Genomic DNA, 18,173 nt, shown 5'->3' with positions numbered 1-18,173 from the left:
AATATTCTGTAGAAAAGCTATATTCATTTACCTGGAGGGAAAGAGTCGATTCACAGCGGCCAACATGAACGCCATACTCCCTAATTACACTTGAAACCTAAGCGTCATTTCGTCAGTGAAAATTCAGATTCAAAGTGCTTCGGTCATTTTGGACCAGTTATACAATGTATGTATGTGGCCCCTTCGGTTTATTTAGGGTACCCTTGTTATGCCAAGAAACACTTAAGTAGGCGCTGTCAAAGCTTATGACGTCAGCATGAGCAAGTGCGAATACTTCAGGGCGAAGTCTTAACTAGTCCTTTATTTTTGTACTTTAGTGCTATAACAATTCTCCTAGCAAGTTGTGTGACACTCCTGGCATGTGGGCACTCCGAAGTCCTGTAGAAAAGAAGACGTCTACTGGAAAGGCGTGTACGTTGGTCGACCCCGTTGGTAGGGGCTACCTCATTATCGGTGAAGGTTCCTCGAGGAAGCGGAGATGCCGATCTCCTATAGATAGTTTGCGCAGACATCATCGCGGCCGCCATTATTAGGTACGAGCAAGTCGAGAAGGAGCGTAATCAAGAAAGGTGACAGCATCATGGCACGATGAGCCCGTGTTGTCTCAAACGACAAAGCGATAACAGTGAGAAACCGGTGAAAAACAGTCACCGTCAAAAGCTTAACAATGTGCGCGTGTTAATACAGTGCACTGACGTTATTATGGCCGCCATGTTTGGGTACTAGCGCAGTAAGAGCTGCGTCCTTGACGTCACATGAAAACAATCAATACTCAGTTTCAGAAATCAGGCGCGACGCTGTGGACGATAGAAATACTTTTTGCAGTCGCTGCGTCCGCGCTTAGAAAGAGTTCGTTGTTCTTTATCGCAATTCTGCGAAACTGTTTTTTGTATAGGCTCAGTATTGAATGAAGAAAGTGTTAATTCTTAGGAACAAACAAACTGTGGTATACGGCTATCGAGTGGTTCTTTTTAGATCAATTTGTTTTTAATTGTATTTCTTACCGGGTTATTTTTTTATTGGTCGCCCGTCGCGGCAGGTCCACATGTCCGCTCGCGCGAGCGAACGCCGCTTGCGTGCAGCGAAGCATGGATGGAACGCGCGGAGTGATACATTTTCGTCACAGAACTCCTTGCGTAGCTTCCACAGCGTTGCACCTGATGTCTAAAACGGAGTGTATGTGAGCCTAAAGCAGCAGCCTCGCGCGGAGATTTTTTCAGCAATGCAAAGCATGACAAAGCTCAATGGTGCCTTAATAACATATTTTAGTGCTGGAAAAAGAAGAACCATCTAATGGTTAGCAGTCATACAATTTGACGGGATACGTTATGTCTTTATTAATATTTTTGACGTTTTGTAAGTTTCAGCTAGTGCAGAGAAGCAGCGCCGTAATCTTCGCTGCGTTGCCCACTGAAAAAAAACAAAAACAAAGTAGACCGAACCGTATCATTTGTCAGTGGCGAAACTCCTTTTGATAAAGGGTCCTTCAGAGTTAGAAAAGGGAGTTACTTGAAAGTACTCTAGTTTGATCGCGTGTCATCTGTGTCGTTGAGAGCTTTCCTGGGTGAACTGGTGTCAGGGTCGCATGTTTACATCGGTTCTATGGCCACCACATGCGCAGTATCGCCGAGAAACTACTCTCCATGTACTCGCGAAGTAGAGGCCACGGTTCCGCGAAAAAGCAAGGACAGCTTCAACATTGCCGACACAGTGTATACGTTCACAGGGTCTCGAATTCGTTGAAACGTCTGACGGCGAAAGTTGACGCCCGCGTTGTGTTTTCAACTTCGGGTCGCCTTTGCAGCCTGTGTAAAAGAAGGTGAATGCCGAGTCGAGCGGTCCTGGAGCATGCGGCACGAAACAAGTTACGCTTTTTGTTCTGAGCGGCAGGGAGTGGTGTACGAAGTCATCATAATCATAATCATCATCATCATCATTAGACTGATTACGCCCACTGCAGGGAAAAAGCCTCTCCCATACTTCTCCGACTACCCCAGTCATGTGCTTATTGTGGCCATGTTGTCCCTGCGAGCTCCTTAATCTCATCCGCGCACCTAGAGAGAGAGAGAAAAAAAAACATTTATTGAATTATAAAATGGAATTCTCGCGGATCGAGGTCTTCTCTTCTTCACGCTGTCTTCTCGTCGAAGGGAAGCCTCTTCAGCACGGGTGGTCCCTCAGTCCAGGGCTCCACTGAGTTTGGCCGCGTCCCTAGCGTGCTCCACCATCCTTCTTTGGACGGCGAGTTCGCAGCTGACGAGCCGGCTCTCCCAATGCTCCGCACTCGGGGGTTTATGATCGCGGAATGCGTCGTTTCGTTCGCACTCCCAAGTTCTGTGATAGAGTGTGGGTTTAGCCCCGCACCAGGGGCAGGTGTCCCTATACTGCGTTGGGAACACCTTGTTGAATATTCTGCCGCCCTGTGCTACGCATCCCTTCCCTTGGAATGCAGTCCGTAACCCTTAATGACCATCGGTTATCTTCCCTCCGCATTACATGATGTCCTGCCCATGCCCACCTCTTTCTTGATTTCAACTAAGATGTAATTCACTCGCGTTTGTTCCCTCACCCAATCTGCTCTTTCCTTATCCCTTAACGTTACGCCCATCAATCTTCTTTCCATAGCTCGTTTACCAAGCACCCCTGTCTAGATATCGGTCGCATATCGAGCAAACAGGACGGTGGTCAATAGGGACCAGCTCGTACAGTGCGCTCGCTCCATCAAGTCCGGCCAACCAGCCTTGCACTGCAGCTCTTGTGCATGCGGGCCCGTAATCCAACTGGTGGCGCACATCACTTCCGCACCATAACCTACGCATGCCGGGATATTTTCGAGGCCTACGCTATTTTCTGTTTTAGAGGGAAACGTGTGTTAAGAAGACACCTGCTTTAACTCTCACAAAGAGCTCGCCTACTAGCAAAAATAATTTTATCTTTGGGTGTATTCTTTTCATCCCGCATTTTTTCTTCTCATTTTTTTTATTCAGAAATTGATTTTATTCAGAAGCTTACATTTCAGCAGCGCTCATTTTATTTCCTTTCCCATTCAATTTTCGTTTCACCTCCCTCAATCTTATCCTTGCTTTTCGTCTCCGTTTATAGTGCCCCTTGCACGTCCTTTGCCTAAATTCTCCTCGGTTTGTAGCTTCACCCCTTTCAGCCGTCCGTCAAGATTCGGAATGGCGCAACGGGCCACTAACGTTCCTTCTCTTTCTTCAGTTCCATTTCTTCCGGTTCCTCTGACCAAACCTTCGCTCCCTTTCTGTCGTGCCGTTCCCTCTCTTCAATCAAGTGATAGAGAAATGTGCAGAATATAACCAACCCTTATATATAGCTTTCATTGATTACGAGAAAGCGTTTGATTCAGTCGAAACCTCAGCAGTCATGGAGGCATTACGGAATCAGGGTGTAGATGAGCCATATGTAAAAATACTGGAAGATATCTATAGCGGCTCCACAGCCACCGTAGTCCTCCATAAAGCAAGCAACAAAATCTCAATAAAGAAAGGCGTCAGGCAGGGAGATACGATATCTCCAATGCTATTCACAGCGTGTTTACAGGAGGTATTCAGAGACCTGGATTGGGAAGAATTGGGGATAAAAGTTAATGGAGAATACCTTAGTAACTTTCGATTCGCTGATGATATTGCCCTGCTTAGTAACTCAGGGGACCAATTGCAATGCATGCTCACTGACCTGGAGAGGCAAAGCAGAAGAGTGGGTCTAAAAATTAATATGCAGAAAACTAAAGTAATGCTTAACAGTCTCGGGAGAGAACAGCAATTTACAATAGGCAGCGAGGCACTGGAAGTCGTAAGGGAATACATCTACTTAGGGCAGGTAGTGACGGCGGATCCGGATCATGAGACGGAAATAATCAGAAGAATAAGAATGGGCTGGAGTGCGTTTGGCAGGCATTCCCAAATCATGAACAGCAGGTTGCCGTTATCCCTCAAGAGAAAAGTATATAATAGCTGTGTCTTACCAGTACTCACCTACGGGGCAGAAACCTGGAGGCTTACGAAAAGGGTTCTACTCAAATTGAGGACGACACAACGAGCTATGGAAAGAAGAATGATAGGTGTAACGTTAAGGGATAAGAAAAGAGCAGATTGGGTGAGGGAACAAACGCGAGTTAATGACATCTTAGTTGAAATCAAGAAAAAGAAATGGGCATGGGCAGGACATGTAATGAGGAGGGAAGATAACCGATGGTCATTAAGGGTTACGGACGGGATCCCAAGGGAAGGGAAGCGTAGCAGGGGGCGGCAGAAAGTTAGGTGGGCGGATGAGATTAAGAAGTTTGCAGGGACGGCATGGCCACAATTAGTACATGACCGGGGTTGTTGGAGAAGTATGGGAGAGGCCTTTGCCCTGCAGTGGGCGTAACTAGGCTGATGATGATGATGATGATGATGATGTTCCCTCTCTTCTCAGCATCCATGCCCACCCTCCTGAGTGTAAATATGTCTGGCGTCGCGCAAAATAAACATTCACCTGTAAGTTAGCGTTGTGCTTGTATCGAATTCTTGTCCCTTCTATATCACATTTCTTATTATAGAAATATGTGCAAACTCGCCTAACAGGCAACATTTCTTCATAATGGCGCGTCTTCTCTCATTGCAGATTCTTTCTACGGGTTCGAATTTACGCCTACTATGCCACTTGGTCTGAAAAATCATCTAGCATGACAAGAAAAAAAAGAACGCTAGAAAGAAGTTCCCGGGAAAGATACCTAAGAATATATTGAAGCGGGCAGCATGACCCAGTCTACACGGTGCGATCAGTCTTTATACAGAAAAATATTATACGGCGCAGTCGTACCTAATGACTTGCATTGTACTAGCAACAAAATTTACAGCCGCTACAGACGTTCAGCTAGAAACGGCATTACCGGTAAGTGTCACAGATAATTGCACCACAAAGTTATGCAGTATGTTGAAATTCCCTACCCGCAGCCCCATTTAAAAGATGCATATGTAAGGGCTGATACACCCCCGTGCATCTGTGATCGCGCCTATCGCGAATGCACACGGCAAGTGCACAATGATGCTTTATTGCGCAGGGCGCGTCAGCCACTTGAAAACAATCTCCGTGTGAACGATTCAACAAAATAGAAACATATAAATCAGGGTAACAGCCTTCGCAATTTAAAAAAAAACGAATATGCAGCACATAGGCAATAAGTATGTGCTGCATAAGAAACAATAAACAGCAAAATAGAACAAGAAACAATAAAATCGCCAAAACTTCCCACTTGCAGTTGCCGTCACCGGCAAAAACTTGAAATGATTATTGCCGGGTGTGTAACATATATGCTCACGAATGGCCAGTGCAACTAACGTGAAAACTAATGCTGGTATGCCTTTCTGCTTGACATATACACGCGTCTATAAGAACTGCAAAATGATGCATCAATGCCTATAGCTCTGAAAGGACGTTAACCAATGTTTTGCGAGGTGCAGCCAATGACAGCACTTTAAGGGTGAATCAGGCCCGGGATAGCCAATTGCCTCGCCTAGCTTTACCATTAACGGGCATTCACCAGGAAGGCAGGACCCCCGCTTCATGTCTGACGCCGTGGCTTTGCTAGAACTGCCGTTGCACAGGCAACGGTGCCAACACTTGCCGTTTCAAAACCAACATTCGCCCTATTTGGCCCCATGTCATGTGCTAGCTGCGTACAGGACAAACATTGCGCTTGTAAATAATCGCTGAAGTGCCTTGCTTGGAGCCCACATTCATACTAAAACATTCGGACACAAAGCAACCACGGCTGCTTCAACAGGCTTTGAAAGAACCAGATTGAAAGGGACGTCTGAAAAAGTCATTGCCATCAAAAAGTCCGCCTGGAATTTTAATGGCACTGAAGCAGCTTAATGGCGGCCTTTGAAATTTGCGCTTCAGTGAAGCGTTCGCAGCGCCGAGCCGCTGACGATCGCTGCGGAAGCTGCAAGGGTCGCCTCCAGTAAGGCGCTCTCCGCTGTGAGAACGTCCGAGGGCAGTGGCACCTTGAGGCGAGTGAGGAGCCTTCTCGCGAACGCTTGTCAGTTCTGCGTCAGGAGATGGTACTCGCCCATACTCGAAAGCGCCGCCACGGCCTCCGCTACTTGCTGCCTGCTTATGACGAAGCTCCCCAAGAATTTCTGGATAGCAAGTACAAGAAAATGCATGATTCAATAGAACGTTCGTATTTCTTGCAATAACATACGCTACTGGCGTCATACAGCACGCAACGTTTAGTGAAAGAAAATACTTTCATTATTTCATCCTATGTGATCTAATCCTTGAGTACGTCTGAAATACAATTATGTGCGCCTTGATATAATATATGGACCGACACGACGCGCCATTGTATAATAGTACTCGATCTACAGACAATTGCGAATGTCGGCAGAATCGCTTGTACAAACCATAGCGAACGTCGTCGGAGCAGCTGGGCCAACAAAGTATGGAAGAAAGTCCATCCCCACATAGAGTTAATAAATCAATAAGCATATCTGTGCGGACCCAACGAGTAATCTCGTCCGTCACGTAAAGGAAGCCCGTACACGGAGATGTGTATAGAAACACAGAAGAAACGTTGACGGTCGCGAATTTCGAACATATGAACCCGCGCTCTATAGGCCAGTGTCTTAGCTACTGTGTTGAACATTCACACTTGTGGATGGTGAATATATATGAACCGTATCAATGTGTTGTGCAGGTATTAGAAAAACTGGCAGTTCGATCCGAGACGCGAAGTACCGATCGCGATCGCAAGTTAGTAGATAGCGGTACGAAGCTATGATATTCATTTGATTCGGCGTGTAAGCTTGTAAACATTCGCTTACTAACTAAATTAACCGTGATAGAATGCGTAAGCGTGACGCAACGAGGACGTAGAAAGAACCAGACACATGAAGACAGCACTGTCTTTGTGTGTCTGCGTTTTTACGAACGTCCGTGTTCTTTCGCACCTACGCATTATATCATGGATTCAAAGAAACTAGCCCGTCAATGTGTTTTAACTAAATTAACGAGCATGGTATCATGCGCGCACAGCTAAACAAGAAAACACATCGCTCGATGACAGTGGAAATTGTCTATGAAAACGCTGGAGTTAGAAATCGCGCCAGCAGACGCGAGGCAATTGACATCCGTCCACATGTGGCTTCAACGCATACGAAACGTCGGAAGCACAGTGCATACGAAGCTATCAGCACTACGCGCACTCTGCAAACATCTCGGGCCGTCACTCCGCTTGTTGCCGGTATGTCAGAAATGACTGCGAGTATAGTGCAATGAACAAAAAGGTCTTTTGAAAATGTGTGCCCAGAGAATGAGCTTGGTCAATAAGAATGTTTCGCGTGTATATATTAATGGTTGAGGATGAGTTTCGCGGGCGTTTATTTTGTTTTCCCTGTTCCAGGCTTTTCTTTCGTCTGTATATGAATTCATGCTAGAGATGTATTTTTGCCCGCTTTACCTTTTGGCACGGCGGCACGCTCTTCTACCTTCGGACCATTTTTTTTTTAAAGCCTATTACGTTTTCGGTAGTTGGAGAGTCGCAAATATGACTCCAAGCCTCATCTTTATTTTTGCGAGCTTCCTCAGGATCGTGTTTCCACCAGGGAATACGCCGTTTAGAGCGCGATCTATTCGTTTCAAGGAGACGCGTTCCGATATCCTATATGGTCACCGCGTGTATGTGCCAGGCCATGACACCGACGCTGAAGTGACGCGCGGGTAGAAAAAAGGAGACAATGACGGCGCGTTAACTGCTCTTATAAAGTGCTTTTATACATCTTCCAACAAGATCAAGAAGTCCTTCAAGAGGATCTTAACCACATCCAACAATGATATGAACACTGGCTCATGATCTTTAACCCTAGCAACTGGAAGCTCCTTTCCATTACCCGTCGTCACAAGATTCATGCCTTTCAATACAAATCACTAACGAGTCCGTGGAATCCGTATCGTCTTTCAAATAGTTACGCATAAAATTAATAAATGATCTAACATGCAATGAAGGTATTACTAACCTAATATCATCAGCTAATAAAACAATGTGATTTCTTAAACATCATCTTCGCATCGCCCCACATCACGTGAAATTGTTTGCTTACAAGTCACTGATTGAGCCTAAACTAGAATTAGCGTCCATCATATTGAACGCGTATCATGTTAACCTCATAAATGATCTAGAGGGTGCGACGAAATGAGGCAATTTGCAGGTGAGAGTTGGAATTTGAGATCGCAGGCAGAGGCGTTCGTGCTGCAGTGGACATAAAATAGATTATGATGATGATGACCTAGAAGCACTCCAAAATCGTGCTACAAAGTTCATACATTTTTATAATTCTAATGGCGTCTCTGTTTCGGCTCTCAAAACTAAATCTGCCGTATCGCCTCCCTCAGTTCCCCGTCGCAAAGCCACCCTATCACTTTACCACGAGTTCTATTACTCATCACTCAAGAATGCACCTTACACCTTCTGACCGCACCAACCTTCACGTTTTTCGTCCGCGTGCTCGAATATTTACTTTTACAGCTTCCTTCTTCCCACGTGAAGCTAAAAAATAGGAACGGTCATTCCCAACATATCGTTGATATCACCTGTGCATCATCAATCGCAGAAAATTTGAATAACCTTTTCTGCAAATAAACACATGTAGCTTTGTTGTTCATGTTTTTTTAGCTGATTCCATCCCTTGTGTAACACGCCCTCATGGGGTCTTTAAGGACATAAAATGAAATGAAAAGAATTGAAATGCATCCCAAGGTATGTATCGTCGATAACGCAAGCGTTTCTCACCATTTCTGAGGACTCATTGTTGAGTTCCTCCAAAGTCTGTAGCGATGTTGTGGCTACGATGCGGCCGGGGATGCGATGCGGTCCCGCTTCTACAACCTCGTAAAGTGGCCCAGGAGGTGCGTAGCGCAGGGCTACCGCCCAGTGTTTGAAGCTCTTCTTCTGGTGGCGAACGCTTGATGTTATTTTCGTCAGGGCCGCAGCACCGGCCGCCGCTTTCTTGTTGTCGAGGTATGAGGTCACTAGATAAACCTCTGTTTGGCCTGCAGCACCTAGAGGTGAGTCGGATGAGACAAGGAGAAGTAACAAAACTAATTAATAGACTGCCTCTAATCTACAGCTACTCTTTTGAGAGGCTGCCCGGTCTCGCCAAGAAGCACTTTTTCGAAATATTGAACGTTAACTAAGAATTAGTGGGAGCAATAAATCTAGTTTTTGAGCTCGCACTTTCCCGACACAAACTCATTGCATCCGAAGGTGCGTTATCATGTACGGAGAGGAATAGGCGGAACTTTTCGTAATTTATCGTGCTGGCATTGCGAACAACATTTAGATAAAAATAAGAAACACTCCAAATTTTCTCGTGCCAAAGCTTCACTGAAAAATGAAAAACACTGCTTGGGTCTACTAAAAACTGTGTAACCGTCCACCTACATTCGCGGGGGGCGCCATCCGTATTCGCTGGCGTATTCTTAGCTGTTTACAGCTGTTACAGCTGTTAGCGTTCGACACAATTTGTATATATCGCACAGAAAGACTTGTCAAGTAGTAGCGCTTTGTTGAGAAAAATGAGCAGGTCGACATAAATTGAAAACTAGGATCTGTTCTTTTGTTCTGCTCACGTGGATAGACATGTGGAAGCTTTTTAAACACCTTAAACTTGCATCAAACACTTCACAGCAACATACCTCTGATTTTGCAAGTTCAGAAACTCACCAAAGAATGTTTACGCCTTTTGTTAACGATTTTTCTCTTCAAACACATTTATGATGGTAGAGTCTCCCAGGCTTGCTCTTTTGCAGGTCCTAAATTAGTCTGACTAAAAAAATATCTTAGGCGTGAGTGGAACTACAGAATTTTCCCACTAAGGCTACTCGCTCTGTCAACGATCCATTCCAGAGTGCTTTCCCTACTCCAGTAATTGGCTTATTGATTTTGCTATTCCCGATAGCGGCCCGAAGTGATAGCTGCTACACAAAGGAATTTTGCCCCCATCTTGTCCGCGTTGCAGTGTCCTGTTAATTTTAACGGTGTTTATTTCTGCACGACGTTGCCCTCTCATAAGCTCAATGTGGTTTCACGCTTAATTGTAAGTCTCTGGATACTCCATATTACTTACAGTATCACGCTTCTAATAGTTGGCTTAGTTACTTTCATACTATAAGTGGTTCCCACTTCCCACCCCAAACTTTTTATCAGCGTTTGTAATACCTCCACCCGCATGACATCTAGCAGTTCATGGAGACCATGACTACGGTAGAAAGTGCATTCAGTTAGGTCTGTATGGTATCGGTCTGATGTACTAAATTATCATTATTCATTTTTAATTATCAGGCCGCTATTGCTTTATCTTGCGTCGCAATATTTCCAAAACCTTGGTGTGTGGCGGCGCTACCATCGCGGATAGGGGTGTGTGCAGTTAGACAGCTACCGTTGACTAGCATCGGTCAAGTTCTGCGAACACCACCCGTCATCCTCTCATGGAAATCATGCTGCACAGGTGCACGCCGAGCACTCTTTCTAATGACAGGTTGGCTATCCCACCCTCGTGTACCGCACATGGAGCTATCGTCTCCCTCTACGACGGCTGCAATCTTGATTAACAAATGCAAAATGTTTTTGCAGCATGAGTGGGAAGGTAGACGGTTGTGTGCTTTTGACTCACTGTCAGTATGTAGTATATAGCGGGTTCGATCACTTCTTTCATTGTTTTTCACAATGTCATGCGACAGGCGAAATGTTCAAGAGGCTGGGTAAGCGCTTTTCAAAACATCAAATAGTGGAAGTTCTCATATTAGATGTCCCTGTAGTGAGCTATCGCGGGGAGTCAACATTTTGTAAGCTTGAAAAAACTAACCATATAATTGAAAATTCTTAATCTTCAGTGATTCTGAAGTTGCAATTCATTTGGTCCAAGCAAATTTTCAATCAACAGGGCAAAGTGACCTATGGAAGGGGTACTGTAACTAAGCCTCCATTTTTCTAAATCCGCGTCAACTTCGGCCAACTCTCGCACCCAACGGCAACATTAACACAGCGGCGACAGAAAACGAGGAGGTGCTAACAGCACTGGCACAGAATTGCAACACCACAGCGTTCCCTATCTAAGTAGGCGCGTCCAGATAGAGCTACAGGGAACCTTCAAAGCCATGGCTGGCTGGCTACAATAAATTACGGTGGCTAGTTTTTCCGGCGCCGCGTCATCAGACTGGCGACATCGCACGACCGAGTCCAGCCATGCCACTGTCATAGCTGCGATTCGTCTAAGACGAGTCTGAGAGGACTTAACGCGTACACACGGGCGTACCGCGGATGTAAGGCCTCTGGGTATTCTACGTTGACAATCTGCCTAGTGGTTCATGCAGCTGTTCACGCTGTCAGAGAATTATGGCTAGCAAAGTAGGTGGCTGAAAGGATTCTGGCAGAAACTAAACGTCGTCTGCTATCGAACGGCTTTCGGGCTGTTTTATTACGGATGCGCCGAAAGTCACCGTCTGCTATATACTTAGCAATGTAGTTTCTATTATTTGATCCCTAATATTTCGAGTAGTGGGCATAAAATTATTGAGACAATGCAGTTTTCCTTGAATATTGCTTTTATTTAAGCATAAGCGCTCCCTGGCCGTCTATCGGCCTCATCAAAATTGCCGCTGTCTTTTTTTTTTATCTACGTTAGCAGCGACGACAATAGTGGTGTTCCCCTCTGGTAACTTTCTTTCAGCACTTCAGCGATTTCGACTGAAAACCTTGTTGATATTACCTGCCATAAGTTCTATTGACATGTGGGATGAAGCTGCTGGCAAATCGAATGAACCTGTTGGTATTTTGATTAGAGTTTATGGTGCGCGACCTATTTGTGCTTGCGCTGGGGTAGAATACCGAGGAGCTAGAACAAAATGTTGATGGGAAGGCATCGAATGGCTAATTGAGGGAAAAGTTGGCGTCTAGCACCTGTAACAGGGAAAAAGTACAAAATTACAATTGGCTGCGACGACGCGTCTCGAGGGCGCCTGGACGGAGCACAGCGTACAGAAGGGTACACCTGCTACGGCGCTATTGGCGGGGAGAATTAGGAGTGGCGCCCTCCGCGAGTGACGTCATGGCCAGGACCCCGCTCACTACGGCTCGCTCGGCTGTCGCGCGCGCTTGTTACCTCGTGTATGGAGGAGGAGGAGGAGGAGGAAAAAACTTTCTCGTGTATGCTTTGCATATGGGTGGTTCGAGCCGAATTTATTAAAGGATATGTCGGCTTCTTCCTTCTGCCATGCCAATGCGCGTGAGTGGAGAAAATGCTTATATGTGCCGTGCCTGTCCATAAATATTGCGCAAGAAGAATGTCTGCAAATTCAACACGCGAGGTTGTGTATGATGCTTCGCTATATAGCTAACATTTCCTTAGTACTTAGCGACGAGAGGCATTGGATTTTACATGCTAATAAAATATTCGGAATTGGTGTCAACATGCTATCCATGTTAGAAAGACACTGCCCAGCGAAGCTGTCATTATGATTCTTATTACTCTGGCGAGTTGTTCTAGTAAAATGTGGCCACTTTATTAATGGGTAAAAGAAAGTGTTCAGCGCACACTTCGTATGAAAAAGTTTGCTGCTATTTTCACCACCCTCTGAAACAAGCCTGCATAAAACGAATCGCATATGGCTGCTAACAAGACGGCGCGCCATGTAGAATATTTACATGTTTAATTCACATATAACATAGTAGCAATCACCTGAAAGAAAAGTTTCGTGGTTACGATCGAGAGACAATCAGTCGCAAGCTATGAAATGATTCAATGTGTCTCTCAGCAGCCTTTGTCGACTATATGGGACACCCCTCACGCAACGGCAACCGACTGTCATTATGGCGAGGCGCGCATTGATCGGAAAACCCATCAGTTATGTAAAACTTCGAATTGAAAGCATGAAGCTGTTTTTACAGTGCTAATTTCCATGCCTAAAGTATACTTGAGGTACTATACAGCGCAGCCTAGGCTGCCTAGGAAAAGCTGGTACTTATAGAAGGATGTCTCAATATTTGCCATCACCTTATTTATTTGATGCATGTATATTTCCTTTTTAGAGCGTTACAAGAGAAAGCCTAATGTTTGACGGAACTAAACCAATTTTTTCAACCGCTTTAGTGGAATATACAAAGGAATTTGTACGTTTTTAAAGAATATAACACATGTAGATTCCCAACCTACGGACTCTGGTGGTGCCATTTGACACCATATGCGCCGCTCATAGCGCGGCAGCACGACAGCGACAGCAATGAAGCGTGCGATTATCCCCAACGCCCGCGCAACGTAATTCGCGATAGAATGTAATTGGAGGCCTAAATATAGGGCGAATTACTTAATGCACTCAATGAGTATAGCGCAGCGCTGGTGCTGCTTGAACGGAGTTCTAACAGTACGCTGCCGAGATACGTTGCGCTGCGGCAGCTGTCGAAAGTACTCGGGACGTATTCTGCAACGATCGCTTTCGGCTATAGTAGCTAACAGTTCTATAGCTGCGCAAACTAACCACCACAGAGAGAGCACACAAGGACAAGGGCAAATCTGCAGACATCCATGTTCACCCTGCGGTCGTGTGTTCGCTATGTAATATAACTGTTTGCTAGTATACACCAACTCGAGCAACGGCAAGTTCTTCCTGGCTATAGTATTGCTTTGGCCACAGTATTGCCGTTAGGCACGCGCATTGGCTGGTTGAGCAAAATCGGATGTCCTGATTGGCTTTTCTAGGCCTACGTCACGCGAAGGCTGTCGCCGAAGCGATCCTCACCGAATATGTCCAATGCAGTTGTGCTGGCAACACAGCGCCTTGGCAGCTACCATGCACTTCCGAACAGCGGTTTGATGGTCACAGCCAATAAAGCCATTGAGGGTACAGGAAATGGGAGTGGACGAAAAATATTGCCATTTACGAGTTCCTAATGAAAGGATTCGTTTTATGCCTGGTACATTCTCTCCTTTCGGCTCGCGTCTGGTGTTTGCGCGCAGTTGCACGGCAGGAACGCTGGTGATAGCTTGCCGTGCTCACAAAGGTCATGAGGGAAACAGAAGGCCTAACCCTGAAATCTCCCCGCGGGACAGCCATTTGAGCAGACCGTGAAGGTGGGACCACTTCGGTTTGCACTTTTCTTCAACAAAGTCTAATGTGCATCTGTCACATCTCTGGAGACCTCGGCGACGACCGTGCGCCACGGCGATTGTAACAGTTCTAGCTCAGGGCAAGGGCGTGATGGAACTCGTCTCTATTACCCTTTTACTTGCAATTGTAATCAAGCACTTGTACATTCGGGCTTACCAGCCAGGGCCATGATGTTGCGGGCCCAGCACTTCTGGTGCTGCAGGCGGCCGGGGCGATGAGTGGGCCTAGGGCACACGGGGAGCTTAGCGCCGCGCTGCTTTGGGCCACCCAGGCGGACGGCGATGGCGGTTGTCGCACGTGTGGCGGACTGCGCGTGCGAAGGGCAACTTCGACGTCTCTTGTTTCCGTATGTGACCCCTACCCACTATGGGGACTGGTCAGGAATTAAATGGATTATTCAGATATATGATACATAATAAATTTCACAATATCTGTGGACTTCGCGCTGTACAGCGTAGAATCTTCTGTTAAAATAAATTCAGTGAAGACAGATCGAATGAACAGCAGTTAATGCAAAGTACACAAAAAGAAAACGATAGAATTTAGCGGGCAATTCGGTGGTATCGTGTAGGGGATTGTTGGACAGCGGAGTGAGGTATCCTGTTTCGGTGGACACTTTCGGTTTCGAATGGTTATGACGACTAGCGCAACTCCGCGCTCAACGCTTTAAATTTACCCTGCTGTGTTTTACTCATAGACTAAAGATATAATAGGAGGGAGCATGCCGCAACGCGATTGGATCCCTTGTCTCGATAAAAACGTCAGGGTGCGCTGTAGGCATTAGTACTCCCGGTAGATTTTTTTTTTTTCGAGACACATTGGAATGATTTGAAGCTCTTCAAATAAAAAAAGACATGGCGACCAACGCGGCGCCTTCGCTTAATGGCACGCTCAAGTTTCTCGATTGTGGCATCGAATTGCGCTGTTGCGCTATGCGTGTCCGTTCGGTGAGCCACATCAGAGAGAATGTCAAGCGTGTCGGAAGATAAAGGCAAATGCTGCAGGCCTCTCCAAAAGGTGCGCGGCATTGGTACACTGCTCACTGCCTTTGCGGCAAGTGTGCGCAGAGTTTCGTGTTGCAGTAAATTGCATAGTAATGGCCGTTGTCATTTCAGTGGCTAAGCACACATATCCTTCACTTACAAAGGGACGCTCCAAACGGTTTTGTAAGCTCGTCAGTTCTCGTGTGACTAATAAAGCAGTTGGAGTGCTCTTTTCTCTTTCGTTTGCCGATGCATGTTATATTTTACCCGGCGTGGTTGCTTAGTGGCTATGGTGTTTGGCTGCTAAGCATGAGATCGTGGGATCCAATCCCGACCACGGAGGCTGCATTTCGATGGTGGCCAAATGCGAAACCACCCCGGTACCCAGATTAGGTGCGCCCTAAAGGATTCAGTGTGGCCCAAATTATTCTGGAGCCTCCATTGTGGCTTTCCTGATAATGAGATCGTGATTTAAGCACGTAAATCGCCATATTATTTTATAAGATCTTATGCGTCCGATGACCTACCGCTTGCTCGTGTACGCAGAATATATTGAAGCAGGCAGCAGGACCCACTTCTACACGGTGCAATGTACTCTTTATGCAGAAAAATAATATGGCACGCAGTAATACACAATAACTTGCATTGTACTAGCAACAAAATTTACAGTCGCTACAGACGTTCAGCTAGCAACGGCAATGCGGGTAAATGGCACAGATGGCTTCACCGTAACGTTATGCAGTATTTTGAAATTCACTACCCGCGACACTATTTAAAAGATGCACATGTAAGGTCTTATATATATATATATATATATATATATATATATATATATATATATATATATATTTTAAAGACTACACCTCCATGAATATCTGATTGCGCCTACCGAGAATGCACACGACATGTGCTCAATGATGCTTTATTGTGCAGTGCGCGTCCGCCATTTGAAAACAATTACCGTGCGCACGATTCAACACAATAGAAACAATTAAATCAAGGTAACAGCCTTGAATATGCTAGAATGTGCAAGAATATGCAGCACATACGCGATAAGTATGTGCTGCATAAGAAAGCATAAAAAATAAAATCGAACAAGAAACAATAAAATCGCCAAAGTTTTCTAGTTGCAGTTGCCGTCATCGGCAATAAATTCAAATGATTATTGCCTGATGTGCAACATATATGCTCAGGAATGGCCAGTGAAACTAACGTGAAAACTAATACTGATATGCCGTTCTACTTAACATACAGACGTGTCTATCAGAACTGCAAAATAAGGCATCAATGCCTATCGCTTTGAACGCACGTTAATCGATGTTTATCGAGGAGCAGCCAATGACAGCACTTTAAGGGCAAATCTGGCCCGGGATAGCCAATTGCGTCGCCTACCTTAGCCATTAACTGGCATTCACCGGGAAGGCTGGACCACCGCTTCATGTCTGACGCAGTGGCTTTGTTAGAACTCGATGACGATAGCAATAAGGGCTTGATGGTACGGCATATCTGATTTTGTTTTAGCGCGAGCTTGACAAGGACAACAGAAGGCACATCTGACACAGCGCCGACACGCACAGCGCTGTGTGTCTCAGATGTGCGTTCTGTGGTCCTTCTCAATCTTGCGCTATAACAAAGTAAGATTTGCTTGAACTGCCATTCCAGAGGCAACGGTGGGCCTTGCAGGCCCAACACTTGCCGTCTCAAAACCAACATTGGCCCTATTTGGCCCCATGTCACGTGCTAGCTGCGTACAGGTCAAACATTGCGCTTGTAAATAATCGCTGAAGTGCCTTGCTTGGAGCCCCCATTCATACTAAAACATTCGGACAGAAAGCAACCACGGCTGCTTCAAAAGGATTTGAAAGAACCAGACTGAAAGGGACGTCTGAGAAAGTCATTGCGATCAAAAAGGTCCGCCTGGAATTTTAGTGGCACTGAACCAGCTAATTTGTGGCCGCGGATGTTGCAGTTGGTTTCTGAAGTTTGTGCGCTCCGCGTCGACCACAGCGCAGACCCGGCGAAGCTCATGAGGGAACCTCCAACGGCGGCCTCCACCACCGCGCTCTCTGCGGTAATATTGTCCTTCGGCAGAGGGACGTTTAGTCGCTGGAGTAGCCTTCTCACTTATTCTTGGCAAATTTAAGGATAAAATGCGGCATTGCCCCATCTCTGAAAGTGCTTGAACAGCCATCTGGTCTTCTTGCTTGGTGATGGGGCAATTTCCTAGCAGCTTCTGGAAAGCAAGAACAAGAAAATGCGTGATTCATAAGGACGTTCACATTTCTTCTAATAACACACGCTACTACCGTCATGCAGCACGCAACATTGGGTGAAAGAAAATGCTTTGAATATTTCATCCTATGTGATCTAATCCTTTAGTACGTCTGAAATACAATTATGTGCGCCTTGAAATAATATATGGACCGACACGAAGCGGCATTGTATAATAGTACTCGATATACACACAATTGCGAATGTCGGCAGAATCGCTTGCACAAACAATAGGGAACGTCGTTGGAGCAGCTTGGCCAATAAAGTAAGGCAGCAAGTCCACCCCATATAATTAATAAACGAATCAGCATTTCTGTGCGTACCCAACGAGTATTATCGTCGTCACATGAGGCAACCCATACGGAGATGTTTTGTTCAGGATATTGTCGCTATTTTATAAAAACCCACCCCTTATGTAATGCCCCTGCGTGGGAGTTTTCGGGTAGTAAATTTAACTGAACTGAATTTATAAAACCCATGGAAGAAATTCGGAAGGAAAAACGTTGACGGTGGCGTGTTTCAAACATATGAACCCACGCTCTGTAGGCCAGTGTCTTAGCAACTGTGTTGAACTTTCACACTTGTGCATGGTGAATATATATGAACCATATCAATGTGTTGTACAGGTACTACAACTATTCGCCGCTCTGCCGAAAAGGCGAAGCACCCATTGCGATCACAGATTAGCATATAGCTGTACGAAATGAGGATATTGCTATTGTTCGGCGTATATAAGCTTGTAAATATTCG

At 45.7% G+C, this 18,173-nt stretch overlaps 1 protein-coding gene across 1 annotated transcript; it reads right to left on the bottom strand.

The window, feature by feature from the left end:
- Window positions 1-5,704: 5,704 nt before the first annotated feature.
- On the bottom strand, window positions 5,705-15,924 carry LOC142587213 (uncharacterized). The gene is made up of 3 exons (XM_075698082.1): window positions 14,326-15,924; window positions 8,798-9,066; window positions 5,705-6,146 (listed from the first exon to the last, which is right to left on the bottom strand). The coding sequence occupies exons 1-3, from the start codon at window positions 14,336-14,338 to the stop codon at window positions 6,048-6,050; spliced, it is 381 nt and encodes a 126-aa protein (XP_075554197.1). The 5' UTR covers window positions 14,339-15,924; the 3' UTR covers window positions 5,705-6,047.
- Window positions 15,925-18,173: the final 2,249 nt, after the last annotated feature.

This window comes from Dermacentor variabilis, chromosome 7, assembly GCF_050947875.1.
Source record: "Dermacentor variabilis isolate Ectoservices chromosome 7, ASM5094787v1, whole genome shotgun sequence".
Classification (NCBI taxonomy): Eukaryota; Metazoa; Arthropoda; class Arachnida; order Ixodida; family Ixodidae; genus Dermacentor; species Dermacentor variabilis.
This window is presented reverse-complemented; position numbering and strand designations above follow the sequence as displayed.

Coding starts and splice junctions, on each gene's coding strand:
- LOC142587213 (XM_075698082.1), bottom strand. Junction 6,147..8,797: donor ACAATGAGTCCTCAGAAATG/GTGAGAAACGCT, acceptor CTTGCTATCCAG/AAATTCTTGGGGAGCTTCGT.